The sequence below is a fragment of the Anguilla rostrata genome, chromosome 12, assembly GCF_018555375.3.
Source record: "Anguilla rostrata isolate EN2019 chromosome 12, ASM1855537v3, whole genome shotgun sequence".
NCBI lineage: Eukaryota > Metazoa > Chordata > Actinopteri > Anguilliformes > Anguillidae > Anguilla > Anguilla rostrata.
Genome location: NC_057944.1, coordinates 23,642,190 through 23,660,944, shown reverse-complemented (window position 1 = coordinate 23,660,944; position 18,755 = coordinate 23,642,190). Strand labels below are relative to the sequence as shown.

General features: G+C 39.1%; 1 protein-coding gene across 2 annotated transcripts in view; it reads right to left on the bottom strand.

Moving 5' to 3' along the window:
• Nucleotides 1–10,204: 10,204 nt before the first annotated feature.
• LOC135236038 (calsyntenin-2-like) overlaps nt 10,205–18,755 on the bottom strand; it is a 241,257-nt gene continuing 232,706 nt past the window's right edge. For both annotated transcript variants that reach the window (XM_064302186.1, XM_064302187.1), the window contains exons 14-17: nt 16,979–17,124; nt 16,533–16,656; nt 14,542–14,726; nt 10,205–12,734 (exon numbers count right to left, since the gene is read on the bottom strand). In XM_064302186.1, coding sequence (XP_064158256.1) covers nt 12,528–12,734; nt 14,542–14,726; nt 16,533–16,656; nt 16,979–17,124 — 662 coding nt within the window. In that variant the 3' untranslated portion in view covers nt 10,205–12,527. The remainder of the gene's footprint in view (nt 12,735–14,541; nt 14,727–16,532; nt 16,657–16,978; nt 17,125–18,755) is intronic.

Genomic DNA, 18,755 nt, shown 5'->3' with positions numbered 1-18,755 from the left:
AACATAATAGAAGGCAGATTTGATTATAGCTAAATTCTAACTGTCGTTCACAGTTGCTCATTTCACAGTACTAACTTTAGCTATTCAGCTAGCTACGTTTGGTGGGGCACTAGAGGTGAGTGGGTGTGGTTGAAGACAGAGGAGGAGACTTCAGGACCATAGTACAAACAGAGGACCACAGCTTGGCTAAACAGTATTTTTTAATACTTTTATTTAAGCCACTTAAATGAGTGGGGTATTATTCTGTCGGTTTTGTGTTATTTGTTGTTCTCTGTTCTGATTCTCACCCGTTGAAAGGTGAATGAAATGAGTATTGGCTCTTTTTCTGTGACTCGGCCACTTATTCAATGGCTCTGTTGCCATACTGCATACAGTATGTGGAACACAACATACTATATGTACACATAACCGAGGAGACAGGGATCACAACTTTGCAACCAGATTAAATGATCTTACTGTGCTCACAGTAAAGTGTAGACTGTCAGAAGATGGCCAAAGACTTTATGGTTTGAACTGAATAGGTCACAGCAGGAAAACGCTCATTAAATTCCCTGGGCCACATGTATGCTTGTATCCCTCCAACCTCTGCTCTTAGTTACAGAATTACCCAACCATTACTCATTCTGACAATGAGTGCATTGTGCTGGCATAAATGTACACAGCCACTTCACAAGTCTGACCAATTTTATCCAGGGGAATTGTTTTGAACTGTCTCTTTAGTACACACACACAACCATGCATGCAACTTTCTAAAAGACTAGCAGGGAGCATTTTCCTTAACTTATGAACATTATGAACAGATCTATGAACAATTCAGAGAAAGAACACTCATCTAAGTGCTTTAGTTCCCTTCCCAAGCTGACAATTTAGTGTCTCTATATTTATGTTTTTTAAATTGTAATTTATGGTAAATGGTAAATGGACTGCATTTATATAGCGCTTTTATCCAAAGCGCTTTACAATTGATGCCTCTCATTCGCCAGAGCAGTTAGGGGTTAGGGGTTAAGTGTCTTGCTCAAGGACACTTCGACATGACCAGGGCGGGGTTTGAACCGGCAACCCTCCGACTGCCAGACAATCGGTCTTACCTCCTGAGCTATGTCGCCCCCTAGAATTTAAATCTCCCTTGTGATGCCATTTTTCAAATTGCAGGTGTGTGTCTGAATAATGTGACTGTTGCATTCACAGGAGCTGGCCTGCCTTAATTAATCAAGTGTGGGTGTACAGAGAGATGCTTCGGCTCTTGATGCAGCGAACAGCAGTCAGAGGAGCTGAAGGAAGGCTCTAATTGGTGGGATTCATCACGATGGTCGCCAATTGGTACCTTATTAAACTTGCATCCACACTTGGATGTTACCCATAAATCTTTATTTGCTCTCAAAATGGCAAACTCCTGACCTTGAACGTGAAATGGTCTAGCATCTAATTTAGGCTTGTCGCCTTGCTGACTAGAGTTCTATAATTTTCAGTTGCCCTAGTCGGCTTAATTATATAGCCGCTAATGCATTTAAGTGCTCTGCTGATGGTGTTATGAATACGATCAAACTGTGACAAAATGCTATGTTCAGCCATACATGGCGCAATATATGCAGCCAGTCAATACCATACAAAAAGACTGGAATACTTTCACAACTCCAGAATGTGTTGTTAGTATAAACAGGATACATTTTCACAAGCAATTAGTTATTTTAAATAAATTCATATTCTAAACTCAACCTGACAGTGCCACTGATTTAAAGTGATGTAGGCTAAAGTAAAAACTAGTACAACAAACATACATACAGATGTCAGCTGCATCCAATCTGAAGTGGCATGTCACAGGTCAAGGCAAATTATACTCAGCGAAAAACAAATAGTTTATCTATTTTTTTCCATTTACAAAACTATCAAAGTATTCCTTTGAGTGTTCCAAATCTATGAAATAAACCATTTTCATTGAGTGGAGTAGAAAGGTTACTGGGTTTTCAATAGTCTTCAGTTTCAATTCCTAGCTGGGAACCCTCTGAGCAAGGTATTAGCTTGAATAAATAAGCATGCTGATATGTGGACTGTACGTATGTTTCATTGTTATATGAATTATAATAGTTACTAGTTATGAATTAAGGTTACTATAACCTTAGCTACAACTTAAAAGGCTGAAAACCTATTGTGCAACAGTTAATACAAGGAATTAAATTTTCAAAAAATGTAACCATGTTTTGTGCTCCAGAGGCATGCTAGCCCAACAGCGCATAGAGCAGTCATTTGTATTAAGTTGCTATTACATTGCTTTCCTATTGTGCTTATATATATATATTTTTTTTTTTTTTTTCTGTGAGAACTATTGAAAGATGCATCCATGACTGGAAGAATTGTTATGTATATGCCACAATTTTAGATTAATAATCAAAACAATTCACATGAGGTTAAAGTGCAGATACAGAAGCATCTTATCTGCTCAAGTTCAACCAAATGCCTCCAAATTCATTGGACAATACTTCATCCCACAGCAAGACAAACATACTGCTAAAGCAACAAAGGAGTTTTTCAAAGCTAAAAACTGGAAAATTCTTGACTGGCCAAGTTAGTCAAAGGCAATTAGCCCCTGAAACAAGCAGGAGCTGAAGATCGCTGCAGTACAGGCCTGGCAGAGCATCACCAAAGAATTTACTCAGCACTTGATATTTATGGGTCACAGATTCAAGCAGTAATTGCATCCAGAGGATATGTGACAAAGTACCAAACATGACTACTTTCATTTACATAACATTAGTATGTTCTAAATATTACAAAATGAACAAAAATACCCTTTAATAATAGCTGGGAATGTGCACTTTAACCAAAAGTGATTATTTCATTACAAATCTAAAATTTACATTTAATGTCTTTGCTCCAACCATTAAGTTTAAGTTTGAGATTGACACCATCATAATAAGACCAAAAGATACTTTTAAAAGTAGAATCAATGAAAATCCTGCCTGAGTCCCCAGAATAAAGGTGTATCCATAAAGGGTAAAAGGTCAGCCATAGTCGTTTCATAAGTATAAAGAAACTTTATTACCACAATTCATCAGGAAACAAACATAAATAAATCACAACATGTAACAATCATTAATTGATTCTTTTAGACTCACTGTTCCAAATTCATAGTTGGAATCCAAAGTAAGAGTATACCATAAGTGCTACAGTTGTATTCAAGAAGTGCTAAAGTTGGGGCATTCATCTCTAAATATCCCATTCTTACACACACACACTCCAAGAAAGAAAATACCTATTTTATGTAATACATGCAAATGACAGAAAATAACACAAAATATAATAGTTTATATATTTATTTCTTATTAGATACCACTCAATTCAGTACTCTTATTTGGTTTCCAAACGATAATTCTATTTTTTCACCACCAGAGAGCAGCAGTACTCTCCCTATTCAACCCATTTTCTTAGAAAGGCCTCCATGCACCTCTGTGATTAAAAGTTATATTTAAATTGTATTGATAGATGATGGTTATTGAGAATTTTTTTTTTTTTTTTAAAAAGCCATGAAATTGTGTTTGACTATGAATGCCAAATATCAAAAATATCATCTAGATAACAATAATACCCCATGGGTAAAAGCGGGCATTTAGCTGACACTGCTGTTTCCCACTCAGCCATGTAATGCCAGTATAGGCTGGTGTGAATTTATTACCCAGGGCTGTTCCCGATATCTGTAAATAATGTACACCATTATAAATGTAAAATAATCTTTTATCAGACTAATACATATAGAAGTAGAGGTAGTTGCACATCTGGTCTCGAACGATCTGGATTAAAAAAATGATGTATTTCTAATCACAGTTGGAAATAATGGGACATCCTGTGGGGCCCGGGTCCTTAAAAGGGACTTATTTATTTTATGATTTACTTATATTATTGTTTCTTTATTTAAATACATAATACAATAAGTTTAGGGTTAATACAACGCTAAGTGGCTGAGACAAGATAATGAGCTTTGGAATAGGTTAGGGTTACTCTGATTTTGAGCGAGAACTTTTTTTCCACTAAGACTATTTTTTTCAAAATAAATTACTTCAAACACATTTTGTATAATGTAATTCTTATAATTTATAGGACATTCTTGATTCTTTTTCCATGGGGAACATTTGCACCATACCGAGACAAAAGAAGGAACATCAACTGAAGACTGCTCGATATAATGCTGGGAGAGAAAGTCTGCAGTCATCCTTCTCATGGCCAGCCAAGCTCACTATTGCCACCCACTGGGGATTATGAGTAACTGAAGCAATTTGGTTAATTCCCCCATTGAATTTTCTACGTACACTGCAAATTTGTTGTCATCAAACTAAAAAAAAAAAAAGGTGTGTGTATTGTCTCCATGGCATTTTGTTAGGCACAAAGAACACTTTTTTGGACCCTGGTTATTTATATGAATTATTTATATTGACAAGTGGTAATCCTCATGAAAACCCTTTTCAAAAGCATCTGCAGACTGAGCACATATGTTTCAATCCGTGTTCTGCTGACTTGCCATATGACTACTCATGATTCCTGCTACACATTCATTATTTTCATTTATTTATTTTTTGTTAACTGCCATGTTTGTTTCTGTTAACCGTTTCATTACTCTCTTTATTTTCCAAGAAGTGCTTTTGCAGTTAATGTCTTCCCCATGCTTTAATTTTCAAGTCATGAACTCACAGAACTCTTTGGAGACACAGCAACACTGTCTGTGCTTTGGAAAGTCCAGATGCATCTGTGAACCTGATATGGTACAGCTCTGTATGAATCCTAATTTGTCATACAAATACCACTAATACCGTCCACATAGAACTGTCCAGAATGTGTTTTTTGTTTATCAGTTCTAGTAAAACTGGTCATATTAATCAGGTGAATGCACTCATGTTGTAAGCTGCTCTTGACAAGAGTGTCTGCTCAAATTAATCTGTTGTAATATGATAATGTGAACTGGCAATGTAAATAATCGGTACTAGCATTCAGAAAGAATCCATGGCAGTTTAATTGAGGTTAAAAGATGTATGGCCCATTGGCTTTAATTCAGTAAAATGGCTTTGTGCTGACGGCAATACAATGGCATTTCTATTTAAAATGTAAATAATGAGCTCTCAAAGTATCTTCAGCACTAGCATTTCAAATTATCAACGCTTAGTCCAGTTACAAATTATTATTAATTCATTAATTACCCATACATTTGTTCGCTTATTGTGAATAATTGCATCTTTAATCATCACTAGGCATTGGTCTACAATAATTGCTCTTAAATTCCAATAAAAACACTTGAGAAGTCAATAAGAGGAACTCTGTAGACCAGACAATCCATCTGGATGGTTAATTTACTGAGAATTAGCTGCAACCCCTGATGGTACTAAAGTCATTTTTGATTTCTCTGTAGTTAACCTGTAGTCAATCAGCTTTTGCAATAGAGTGGATTAATTGATTTCAAGTCCACCGAAAAGCCTGTTAAGGAATTATGTGCAGGAAATGGGATGCAGAAAAGGTGGAGTGAAATAGAAGCTATATCCAAGGATGAATCTGGCTAAAGAGATCTGACTCCCTGTGATGGCACAGCAACAAACTATGTACACCTCACTTTGTTAGAGATCTAAGCGCATATTAACATCACAAAGGGTCAGCTTGGCATGTATGTATTAATCTGAATCAAGTTTGTACAGCAAGGTGGAGCATGAGAGAGAAATGCTGAGACTGTGAAACATGTCTAATGATGTGATTAAAATGAGCATTGCTGAGCTGAGTAAAGATGGCACTTACTACACAACACAATGTAGTAATTAGAGCACTTTGTCAGTGACATTCCAATTTACAGTTACATTTTCCTTGTAGAACTTTTGTTTTCACCTGTGTAACAAGTATCAGCTGTCGTTGCCATCTCATGCAATAAAGCACACCTCCCCACAACAGGTGCACACACAGGTGAACCTTGCCAAAAAGACAGGATTCTTTTGACTGATGTAAATTTTATAGGTGTGAATTTTACTAGACCCTGCAAATTAAACCCTTAATAGTATGCAATAATAATGTTTAGTTCTGCAGTGATAAGTGTGTGGGAGAGGAAGAGTTCAGTGGATGCAGTTATTAACTTCTGTAAGTGCTAATTATGCATCAACCTTTTGCAAAGCTCATTACATTCTGTTAATATAAATTTAATTATATAAAATGCTTCTAGTTTTAGCAATGAGGTTAAATTACACAGTGACCATTAGCCTGACTGAGACCTTGCTCTACCAGCTGCTCTCCTGTTTTGACACATTCAGGGCTGAATTATAGGTGAGTGGGAGGAATACTGAATATACATGCTGGCTACAAGGTACGAGGCAGAACGCTGCACTTCACAAGTGGCTGAAGACCCTATTAAGTGAACTCTTACTGTGCAATTCATGCCCGCTGCGCCTCCTATTAACATTCTTGTGGTGCCCATGTTCACTCTCTCTTGTTCATAATTGCTCTGGTTAAGCTGCTCAGCCTGTCATCTCAATTCTGTATTGCCTGTTCTCCGTCAGACACTGGATCCAAAGCAGAAGTAATCTAACTACATTAACAAATGGATCTGCTTATTTCTGGTTTGGCGCCAATATTTAAAAAATAAAGTCAGTCCTAACCCTCTTCTCCATCACCTGTTGAGTCGCATGATGTGATTTAGGGAAGTAGTATATGCTCCTGCATCAACATCACTATTGATGTTCATGGAACAAAATTCCTATTAACCAATCATTGTTCTTTGATGTCATCGGTGTGTGCAAAGTTTCAAAATTCCCCAGAACACCCTGCTTTTCAGATATGTCACATGTCACATTTTTAACACTTCAGTTGTTTTGGTAAAAAGAAACAAAAAAATTGTTACAAATTGTAGATTTATATATAACTATATATATATATATATAGAAACATACTAGAACTATACTATATATATATATATATATATATATATATATATAGTTATATATCTGTGAAAATGGAATATTAGCAAATCTGTTCAGGATCAACATGATGATAATTATCCCAGCTAAACAATGTGAAATATATCCAGGGTCAACATTTGCAAATATATTTCCAGGATGGACAATGTGATGATGATCCTGGATTAACACTGGTATTGAAATTCTGAATTGATGGAATATTTTCTAGTAACTAAAATGTTAACAAATAATAATCTATATGTAATTGAGTACTGTAATTACTTGAACTTGCAAGTTTATTAGCCTATTAGTTGTCATGACTGAAACATAGTTGATAGATTAATTGTGTTACCATATTAGTTTATGATTTTGTTCAATTTTTCAGAAATGCAGAGCACAAAATAACTGACCTCTCTGGAAACCGTGATACTTTGGAGGGAATGTTGACATGGCTCAGGAGTGGGAGATTGTTCTGCACAGCTCTGATGACATCAGAGGGGACTGATAGGAATAATAGGAATGTTGCTAATAGGAATGTTGCTCCACAAAAAATGATGAATGTTGAGCCTGGAACATGTCCTACTTGGATAAATCATGTTATTCTTGATTAGTCCTGCTCACTCCATCTGATCATCTTCTATCTGTTAATTATTTATCGGTAAAAATCTGATAATAAATTAAATTAAATAAACACTCTGACACACTCTTGAATATACTGTACATTTGGTGCCCAAATTGCGAAGATGCAATCGCCAACCGTGTGTTGCCCGATTGAGCAACCGGCCACAGTCAGCAATGGCACGGTCCGGATTCCATCCGAGGCTGTGGGGCTCATCATCACTCCAGTGATCTTTTGTAATGTGTGAGGGGTCCAGATCCTTCACACTGACCATATGATTCTGGACCATATGATTTTTTAATTTTTTGCTTTCGGTCCATCGAGACAGTGATTACCTCCCTATAGTGAAAACGGGATAGACTTTGTTATAGACACGTGTTGAAAGAATGTAAAGATTGTCTGAGAGAAAAAAAAAAAAAACAACAACAACCATGGTACCCTTTCTCTGCCTTAGCAACATTATCCTTCACTTTCTTCCCTTGAAACAGAAGTGAAGCAATTACAGGCCCTTAAAGTCTTCCCATCAATCTTCCCATTCCAACAAGCAGAATGGAGAAGGTTATAATCCAAAATGCTGAAGACAAATGGACACATCTGATGGGCCAAATGAGGGGACAGGAGTCTCAGATTAATGATGCAGGTAATGGTTTACAAAGCAACATTACTAAGGCTTTACGATCCAACAATAAAGACTAACGACTCTCAGGGCATTACACAAGACACAGCTAAATAATGAGCCTAAACAATAAATAGATTGAACTTGTCTGCTTAAAGGCTTCACACAAGAAGCCGGCTACGGGCAGTGAGAAAGTCAACTCAGTAAGTGCACCTGTGTTGTAGTGGAAATGGCCCAGGAACCCAGACAGGAAGGATGTAAAGCCCCAGAGCAGCACAGGTTCAGAATCTTTTATTTGTACTGCTGTACCAGCATTATGAGGCCCCAGAGACCCTCGCGGCACAAGTCTGACTGGTGGGCTGTGGGTCTCCTTCGTATAGTAAGTATGGAATTTCATTATTTTTTTAGTACAAGAGTTGTGTTGGTGTGATGACCAGCTGTCATAGGTCTGGATTTTCAATTGCAGTCTAGGACCTGGGGGGGGGTCTTTGCTTCTCTGGTATCCTTTTTGGTATCACCAAAAAGATTATTAGGTAATTTCCAATTAGTTACTTGCCTCAGTCATTCATGTTATCTTTTTGCTAAGACACACCACAGTGTGTCTGGTGTCCTCTGTCAAGGTGAGAGAGTGCAGACAAGCTGTTTCTCATCTTTGCTCAAGCCAGTTATGCACCACCCTACGGAGCTGCCACCCACACATGTCAGATGACTAGTGTTTAGATTATCACCTTTGAGAAACAGATTATATAATTTGTGTGGTCATAGGAATGTGTCCGCTTTCTTTCTGTCCCCTCTCCACCCTCTCTCCTCTCCTAAAACATGATAGGAAGATTCTTGTGGCAATTAGTCATGCTGAAGCATCCGTTTTACATGTCCTGGAGAATTTTCCCTCCTTTGAAAGTTTTCAAGTTTTATTACTTGAAGACAGCACCCATATTGGGGCTTAGAGTCCCTGCGTGGTTATGGATGCACAAAGATCATGTTCCTTTTGGTTAAGTTTGAATGCAATCTGTGACATTTAATTGTAATCATTGGTTGAAAATCTTAATGTCTATATAGATAATGGTTGTTGAGGCTTGGTAGCTGAAATATCCATTTTTAAGAGGGGTTCCAGTTTAAAGCCGAAACCAATGCAGTGCAATTTGGTTTTGTTACACACAAATGATTTTGCCCAAAGGTGGAGATTACAGCTAGCAAGATTTGACAATTATTTGTCAATAAACTATCATCCTGGTCGTAAGAAGCAAAAGTAAACTCCCATTTTTTAAAAAGAGAATTCCATAGCTGAGCTGAATTATTTCATAACAGTCATGCTTTGTCTCATTATAAAGATCATAAGATTATTAATATTTAGATAATAATATCATAGTGCTTAGCCATGTTTCCAACAACAATTCTTTGGTAATGTTTTTTAGAAATTTATGTGCAGGTCTTTTTTTTCCCTTTGAGGGGTAGTAGATGTTTGTGGCAATAGATCATTTAGCAGTACAAATAGCTGTTTGTCACTTCATCTTAAACTGTCAATATGGTATTACAGCTTAACTTTATGAAGGTGATAATATTGGCATGAGCAAGTCAGACAGAAGTTTAAAAAAAAAAAAAGAAAAAAAAAACAGTCCACTAGGGGGAGTTATTGAATCAGCAATGGTTTAGCCATTGAAAAAATGCCAGATTGTGTTCTTGTCACGCAGACTGTCGCTTTTGTATTAAATTATAAGGTCTGCAGGTTAATCCTGTTTGAGCAAGGCTAACTGAGCTCACATGAGGTCGCACATCTTCTCACCACAGTATCAATGCAAATGCTGCAGACCAGATCATAAGCATAGACAGAGTCCCATCTTCAGAACGACAGATGAGTGAAATGATTGCAATAGAGGCATAGTGAAGGGTATGGTGTGAATTACCCTGATCATTCTTAATCCAGATATGGGAAGGAAATGTGTCTAATCTGAAGTCATATGAAGACATTTTGCACACAGCACTGCTGTTTCTGAAACACTACCCTTTAAAAGGGAAAAAGGGGGGCAAATACATGCATAAAAATGAGAAACAGCATGATTCTAAAACGTCTTTATTGGCCAATGTACAGAAAGTGCGGCAGTGACCACCAAAAAGTAACCAAAACCTATAATAAAGAAAAAGAGCAGAAAAAAAAGTTTTACACATTTTACAGGGTTGATTTTTTTAAAACAGCATTTACTTTCTTCTTCTTCTTGTAGAACAAACATGTTGGTAACCATGAATTTAATGCAAAAACAAAAAAGGAAACGTTTACAAAACTGAAAAAAAAACAAGCTCAAAACAAAATGCCTGGATGCAATCTAATGACACGAATGAGCCAAAAGTAACTGGCGCAAGCCTCACCATGGTGATGTCACACTCACTAATGTGAAAAAGGGATGAACAAACCCTAATCACTGCTACAGACTTTACATGTAGCTACCTATACACAGATTCAAAATGGCATTCTTCCAGCTAAATCAGGTAACAAACAGCAAGCAAGGTCTTGTCATCACAGACTAAAATGGTGCCTCTGTCACAATCTCAAATTGTGGAGTGGGGAGCATATTTGTCATTGCTAGGGGGTCTGGAAGAAAAGACACAAGGTGCAATGCATCATTGGACCGGAATGTCAGATAAGTGTTGATTGCTACCCTGTATTCCTGTTTTTCTGTAAATGGCAAGATATCAGAAGGATTAAAGTCATTTTGGGAATATAACGTTCAATTTAACATTACTGGGACAGAAGTTTGTACAGATATAGTCCAGATAACCCAATAGTCAATGTTCCATTTCAAAATTTGACTGCCGATAACTAATGACTGCTAAGATTTTTGAAACATTGCCCACATTAATATACAGTATGTTTTAAAGGATTTGGCTCAGAGATTGCCTCAGGTGGACATGCAAATCTCTTCTGTGATGTTACTCCTCATATGTTTCTTTATCTTCAGGTCTCACTGGACAGCTGCGTGTATGGGAACATGGCTTCTAAACACATGATGTCAATAAGCTTGCGGAGGAAAAGGTGACCCCTGCAGCGTAAAGCCCCACTCGACATGTGAACAGTGATGCGTCTATGTCCCTCTCAACGAATTAGAACCCACAGCTCTCCATCCCAGACAGAGACCAGAACACTCACCGATGGCAAGACAGAAAAAAAATCTAACAAACGGTGAGTTGGTTACAAACACATACAGAGGCTGGATGGTCTCCAACAAGCAAGTATGGGTCTAACATACAAATGGGAGAAGCCATGGAGTGGACTTATGTTCACTACTCTAAATTCTATGTACAGAAGAGCTTATAAAAATGTACAGCTACTTCCTTTCTTCACCGTTTCAAAAAATAAACAATAAAAACTTTCATTAAATAAATCCCAAGTTCTAACATACATCAACTGAAAATAAGTTAAGCTCTCTGTGCCACTGTTTCAAACATTATCTCTTTGAAGACTTGACAATCTTCCACATTGCCTACTTTTTAAATGACTATAATCAAAATATATTTCATTGCAAGGGGGAAACCAACTAAGACATTAAAACACTGGAAATAAATGCATAATTTTTATTACAATAAAGTTTATATGAAAGACAAGAACCTTTAAGTCCTGGGGTATTTAACATAAAAGACCGAAATTACAATATACAGTGTGTACATTTTTCTTTTCAGAACTGTGCTGTGTCTTTTCCACTTAGTGTAACTTGCAACCAATGGATAGGTCATTTGGAGAGAAGCTAAGCACAACTGCCAGAGGTTCTCATGTGGCTTTGGACCCAGAAAATGTGAAAAATAGCTGTTAACAAGCATTCTGTTTTTAGTTGATATGATGTTAGACCTAAGACTACAGGATTCGTAACAAGACCATGAAGGGGAGCTTGACAATACATCTTCAAAATCACTGAGATTTGAAATATCAGAAGGCATGGTTCTGTTAACACATTGTGACCTGCAGGGTAAATTGAGATTTTTAGATTGGGTTCTCAAGTCCCAGTCAGTGTGTACTGTAGTATGTTTGCTTGTGTTTACACTAATCCAAATATACTGAGAAACTGTGATCTGACAAGCAACATAAGAAGTGCAATTGCCAACTATCAGCAGGGCATTCTTTAAATAGTCAAATAAAAGAAAAAAAGAAAACAAAAACTCATGGCCTAACAGTCAAAGCACTGTCACTACTGGAACAGGTTTGTGGTGCAGTACACTTTTATAACCAGCAGAGAGTGACATTTCATTGACTTTGAGTGTAAATGGACTACGTTTTTTTTGGAAAAACACACTTTTGAGAGTTGAATTACCAGTGAGAGTAGTCTTGCCAATGAACCAGTAACCTCAGAATTAGGCATAGATATTGTAAATGTGGTTGTGTTTGTCTTGACTAGTAGGGTAACGTGGTGGTGTCCCACTCCAGTTGGTTCCTCCTCTTGTTCTCCTGTGGCCCCCTGGGAACTCTGGCCTCCTCTTCATCGCTGTCGTCAGACTCTGCGCTGGTGATGTCATCGTCCTGCTCATCTTCCTCTTCATCTTCCTCCTCCTCCTCCTCCTCACTGGCTTCATTGTCAGCAGCCTGTGGCTCCTCAATGTTCTGCACCACAGGAGAGGAAAAGGTGTGACGGACTTGCATGCGGGTTTCACTGTACCTTATAATAAAATCCTAAGCAGGTGTGTCTCTTCTTTGCTCTGTCTTTCTCACTCTTTCCTGGTCTCGTTTTCACATCTTTTTTAATTATAATTCTTTGACATGGTTTACATAAAGGGTTGTGTTAAATTTCAGTCAGGCAATAATTTTTGTTTTATTGTTTTCATTGCTCGTTTTGTAAGGATGGGCAAGAGGACCAACATGTTTAAAAATTCCTGATAGCATTTGCTATACGCTGCTGAAATGAGAGGAGAGGGCATTTTCTCTCTCTGTTTTCAGCTCCTGTGCAACCTCTAATGCTGGCATATTTCCATGCAAAACCTCACACTGAGGCATGCTGTTAGTCACACTGTAAATTGTATACATTTTTTTTCCAGAACGAGACAAGGTGTATCTCCTCTTCTCTTGCTTCTAGCATTATTGCTGCACATGTTTATTTAATCAGCTTAATTTACACCTGCCAGGACATAATTTGCTAATGGCAGACCTGTGGAACCAGGAGAGGCTGATTATCAATATAAATGAACCAGTACGGAATAGGCCCCAAAACACTGTGTAGACAATTTGTTTACATATGTTCTAAGACCTAATCCAGTAGCTACCATTGCATTTTTAATGATAATGTAGATTCATCTATACCTAAGAGCATTTAAGCATTTGTAAATAGTATTTGGACAGAAGCTCACTTGCCCTTTAAGAAGTCTTCTGCATCCAACACACTTCTCAAGCCTTCACCAGGACCAGGAGCATAAGGTTGTGCATACAGTGAGTTTGACTGAATAAAAACGTGTCTTTAATATGGCTAGGTACACTCTATGACCAAAAATATCTGGACACCCCATGGTCTGGGGCTGTTTTTCATGGTTTGGGTTAGTCCCCTTAGTTCCAGTGAAGGCAAATCTTAATGCCACAGCATACAATCACATTCTAGATGATTCTGTGCTTCAGAATCAGTTCGGAGAAGGCTCTTTCCTGTTTCAGAATGATAATGCCCCCAAGCACACAGTGAGGTCCTTATAGAAAGGTTTTGCCCAGAACAGTTTGGAAGAACTTGACTGGCCTACACAGAGTCCTGGCCTCAACCCCATCCAACACCTTTTGGATCAATTGGAAAGTCAACTGAGAACCAGACCTAATCACCCAATCAGTGCCCAACCTCACTGATGCTCTTCCGGCAGAATAGAAGCAAATCCCTGCTGCAATTCTCCAATATCTGATATAAAGCCTTCCGATAAGAGTGGAGGTTGTTATAGCAGCAAAGGGTGGGCCAACACCATATTAATGCCCATAGCTTTGAATGAGATGTTGAATGTCAGGTGTTCACATACTTTTGGCCATCCAGTATATGTTTTATAGAATTTAAAGGTGAGTTTTGAAACCCAATTATTTTCTGACTTCTTACCCAGGCAAAAAAGTTTGTGCAAAAAAATTACCTCATTCAGTTTAATTGAAAACTGTAACTTAACCAATAAACACTTCAGTTTAAGAACAGTTCAGTTGTTTTTCATGGTTTGGGTTAGTCCCCTTAGTTCCAGTGAAGGCAAATCCTAATGCTACAGCATACAATCACAATCACATTCTAGATGATTCTGTGCTTCAGAATCAGCTTTTGGGGTCAGGCAATCTCTATTTGCTTTCACTTTCTTTCTGTCTCAATATACCCCTCTCTCCCTGTGTCTACTTGCCCCTGCTTCTCTTTCCTTCACCCTATTCATCTCTGTCCTTTGTGTCTGTACCCTCCCCTCACTCTCACCTCCATGGGGTTGACTGTGATGGTGAGGGCGGAGTCATCCCAGTCCATCTCCCCCCCTTTGGTCCTGTCCGCACTGTCTGAGCTGCGCTGGTGGGCCACGTGGATGCGATAGATGCCCAGGACCACGGTGACCACCAGGGCGGTGATGCACATCACGATGACCACTGTGGCTGCACTAGGAATAGCTGGGGAGGAATGGTGGTGGGGGGGGAGCAGTTTAGAGGGAGCTGACACAGCAGGGCGATGACAGGCCATTTCACTGGTAAAGCAATAGAACTAGAGGCAATGAAAAGCTCATATGCTGACAAAAGGTCATTTTCCGTGTCTTGGGACCTACAGCGGTCTTGATGGCACAGACTCATTCAACCCTCCCATTTAAAGTGATGTGCGCTGTCACGGTAGAGGGGTTATACTGCTAAACACTGTAAATAAATGCCAATGATGGTAGATACAGCACACTTCTTTCAATTATGACTATACTCTTTACAGTATAAGTATGCATACACACACACACACACACACACACAGGAGGAGGTCTGGCTCCAATTGAGAGAGGGTTAACAGGGATTAAAGTGTCAGTTGAATAGGCACCTCTGTCCTAAAGGCACACACTGGGTGTGCAGTAGAGCACAGAGAGAAAAAGCTTCTTGTCACCGGGTGGTGAATGAGTCACCACTGAACTCTGTCTCTCCCTCACTCTTTCTTTCTCTCTCTCTCTCTCTCACACACACCCACAGACACACACACACAAACACACGCACAGTGCATGCAGTGGACAAATATGTCCAGCAGAGGGAGTAAGAGGCCATAATAGTGGTCTGCCAGGGAGCAATATGCAGGGGATGCTCGGACGTACCGTGGCCAGAGGTTCAACCAGGTCATTATTTAAACCACAAGGTCGGTGATGACATCTGATTGGGCAGCAACCACTGGGCTGCAGAAACATGGGACTTGGGCAGGTCCACATCTCTATATCCTGCTTTCTGTTTCTTTCATAGCAGCCTTTTGGAGTCTGATGACTCTCCAGCTGTCCTTGATGTGTGATATGCATCTCTGCAGCCCTAATCTCCATTGTAATTCTCCAAAAATACATTGGCACCTTCTGAGGCTCTGTCAAGTTCTGGTTTATGTTTTCATACACCTGGCTTTCATGATCAGGGCAGGAGACCCACTGCAGAGCTGGCAGACCTTGTGTGTGTGTGTGTGCAAAGCAGATTCCTTTGAGATGTTTTGTTTTCATTTTCTCTCTCTCTCTCTCTCCCTCTCCTCTCTCTCTCCCATTCTGTGAATTTGTTTCCCAGAATCCCTTTCCAGTCTGTGGGTCTGAATGGCCTCTCCATAAGCCTTGCCATGCTAGTGTATGAAAGAGCTGAGCTTTAATTGACCGTTTGATCCATTCGATCTCCCTCTGCATATAAGACATATACAGAAATCAGCTGTGGCTTTTGATCTCGCTATCCAGCCTATGTACATGACTCTACAATGTCCTTTCAAAGGCATAACTCACCTCATTAAGAAACATTGGGGGAATTTTTCACCCTCTCTTTATATTTCTCCAGCACTGCTCAGTTCTTTTAAGGCATGCCTTTATTATATTCACTTAATGAATGATTAGAGTGGCCAGGGAACAGAGAGTAAAGGAAACCACCAGCTGAGGAGCAGAGGGAGGTGAACTCCTGCTGAGAGGAGAGCAGGAGGGCAGTGGGACGCCGAGAGGAGAATGGTTTTGTCATCGACGAGGTGTGGAGATGCTCTATTATGGTATTTAGCGACTTCTTTTCCCCAATTAATATCCATGGTGGCCTGCAGACCAATATGCTTGCCTCAGTTATCACATTCATTAGACTCTCCTAAGAGAGGCTAGAGCTCCTTAGGACAGCGAGGGCTCCTCGTTAAAAAGAATTAACAAAGATAAGTAATTAACTGGGAACCGGGCAATGGGGCTTCATGGGCTATTAATCGGTCAGACTGTGTCAGCACTCCTCTCTTACCTGAGTTGTGGGTTGAGCTTTGACTATGGGCCATGACTGGATGATGAACAGCCTGCAGGTACTGAGGCTGGACTGCCATGTGATTGACGTGGCTCTCAGCCCCTGACCTGTGGAGAACACCGACCTGGGGAGTGCAGGGCAGACATGAGAGCCTGTCAAACTACAGATCTCACATAATGCACTTACGGGGACAAAATACACTTTTGTAGACAAAACGTACTAACGGGGACCAAAAGCACTTGCGTCTTTAATATCTGGAGAGATATTGAGGGTGAAGGAGCATGGAACTTTTTAACCACTTAAAAGGGCCCTTGTAATTGATTTTACCTTGGCGTGTGTCTAGCTGCTTTTCATTTCTTTCTGAGCATGATTAAGTGTAATGTTTTGGTGAATAGTTCAGGGCCTTCCGTGTATTCCCTCTTCACCGCACTGCACCCCGCACTGACCTCCAGGTTGAACTCGTTGCTCGTGTACCGGCCGTTCAGTTCTGAGCAGGTGAGGCGGAACTTCCTCTCTGACAGTTCTGCTGCATGCCAGTTGTGGTACCTCACCTGTCTCACCACCTGCTCATAATTCGACATTGAATCCACACCTGAAAAGAGACATTTTATAATGTAGTCTCATTTGAGCAATTTAGTATACATTGCATGGATTGCATACATCAACAGCACACAGATTAAAATAAATCTATGATAAAAAGATAACTTCAGAGAACAAATATAATAACGCAAAAAAAATAGAATCTGCTCCTATGTGTCTCTTTGATTAATGTATAATTCAGTGCATTGCCAAATATGGTACTGAGGGGTCAGCTCAGTTACCAGAATTACATTATTATAAATGCTTAGGAAGAAAGAAAAGTAATCTATTTATGGAAGAATTTAATGAGAACGTACTGGTGATTAAAACAACTCATTGTACTTGAACTTGTGCACATATGCATCTCACAAGAATCAGTTGGTCCTAAAAATGTCCAGGGAATAATTAAATTAATTCACTATACCAAATGACTTTGAATCACAGGAACAATGGAACTAAAGCCTAGGGTTGGAACAGGAGGACTGAAGCACAGTATTTTTTCACTGTCAGTTATATGGAGCAAATGCCAAATACTGTTCTGGCTCAGTGACCATAACCAAACCATGGAGAAAGCTGATACAAAAAGCACTTTCTCAAGAGCCATGTAGGGCACATACAGTATTCTCTGTGAGATCACCCCGTGCCTACTGTACATTGAAAAATACAAGGGAGATGATAAATATTGCATCAAGATAAAAATATCCCTCTCCTGCTGGAGCTGTGGGCAAATGCCTGACCAAGTGATTTTTGTCGGAATTCACATGAATTTCATTCCTCTGGTCATTTATTTCCTGCTGGCCTCAGATGGAGCCAGGACATGTGTGTCTGTGTCACAGGGGAACTGTGACAAGCTGTCACGTAGCTATGCTGCCTTCTGCCACTGACCCCAGTGGAGCTCCACCAGGCACCATTGGAGTTTAGTGAGAAATAAAAGACTGGAGGAATAATATTAATTTGCCAGTTACAATACATATAACATTTTTATACACTGTCACGTATTTGTCACACTGTGGTTATGAACTTTTTAGCATTGATGCTGCTCCTGCTGTTGCTTTGGCAGGTCTTACAGTATGTGCTTAATGATGATGATTAAAGATTGCTATTTTTTGTACTTTAGCGGGCTCCTGGATAAGTAGTTAGTATTACAGCTCTGCCCCCCTCAATAAAACCACACTGGTTGAAACAAGTTGGTTTGGCCACTGTCCTGCAATGAGGGAAAGTTGATTTTGCCATCGGTTGTTTGCTTCGGTCATGTGAAATGACCGCATCACCTCATTTCTTCCCCAATGAACCCTGGTTACTCTGACGAGGGAGTTAAAAAAGAATTTAGTCAGATTTGGGTGGCAATCCTTATTTTACATTTTTTAATAACATTTTTGATAATTAGCATTTATTAAAATTTTAATTAAATGGTGAGGATTGTGAAGTTGGAGATGGAGAAAGATAGTAACCCCTGCCTCCAGCCTGAAATTCAAACATATTTAAAGCTAGATCTTTTCCTGTATCCAAACTGTCTGTTGAATCCAAAAAAGTACATTTTATTTAATTTCATACCCTTAAAGTACTTAACTGCCTGATTAAGTTTATGTCTGGCAGTTATGAGAAAACATCTGTGTTGAATTAGAAATGTACAATATGATAGGG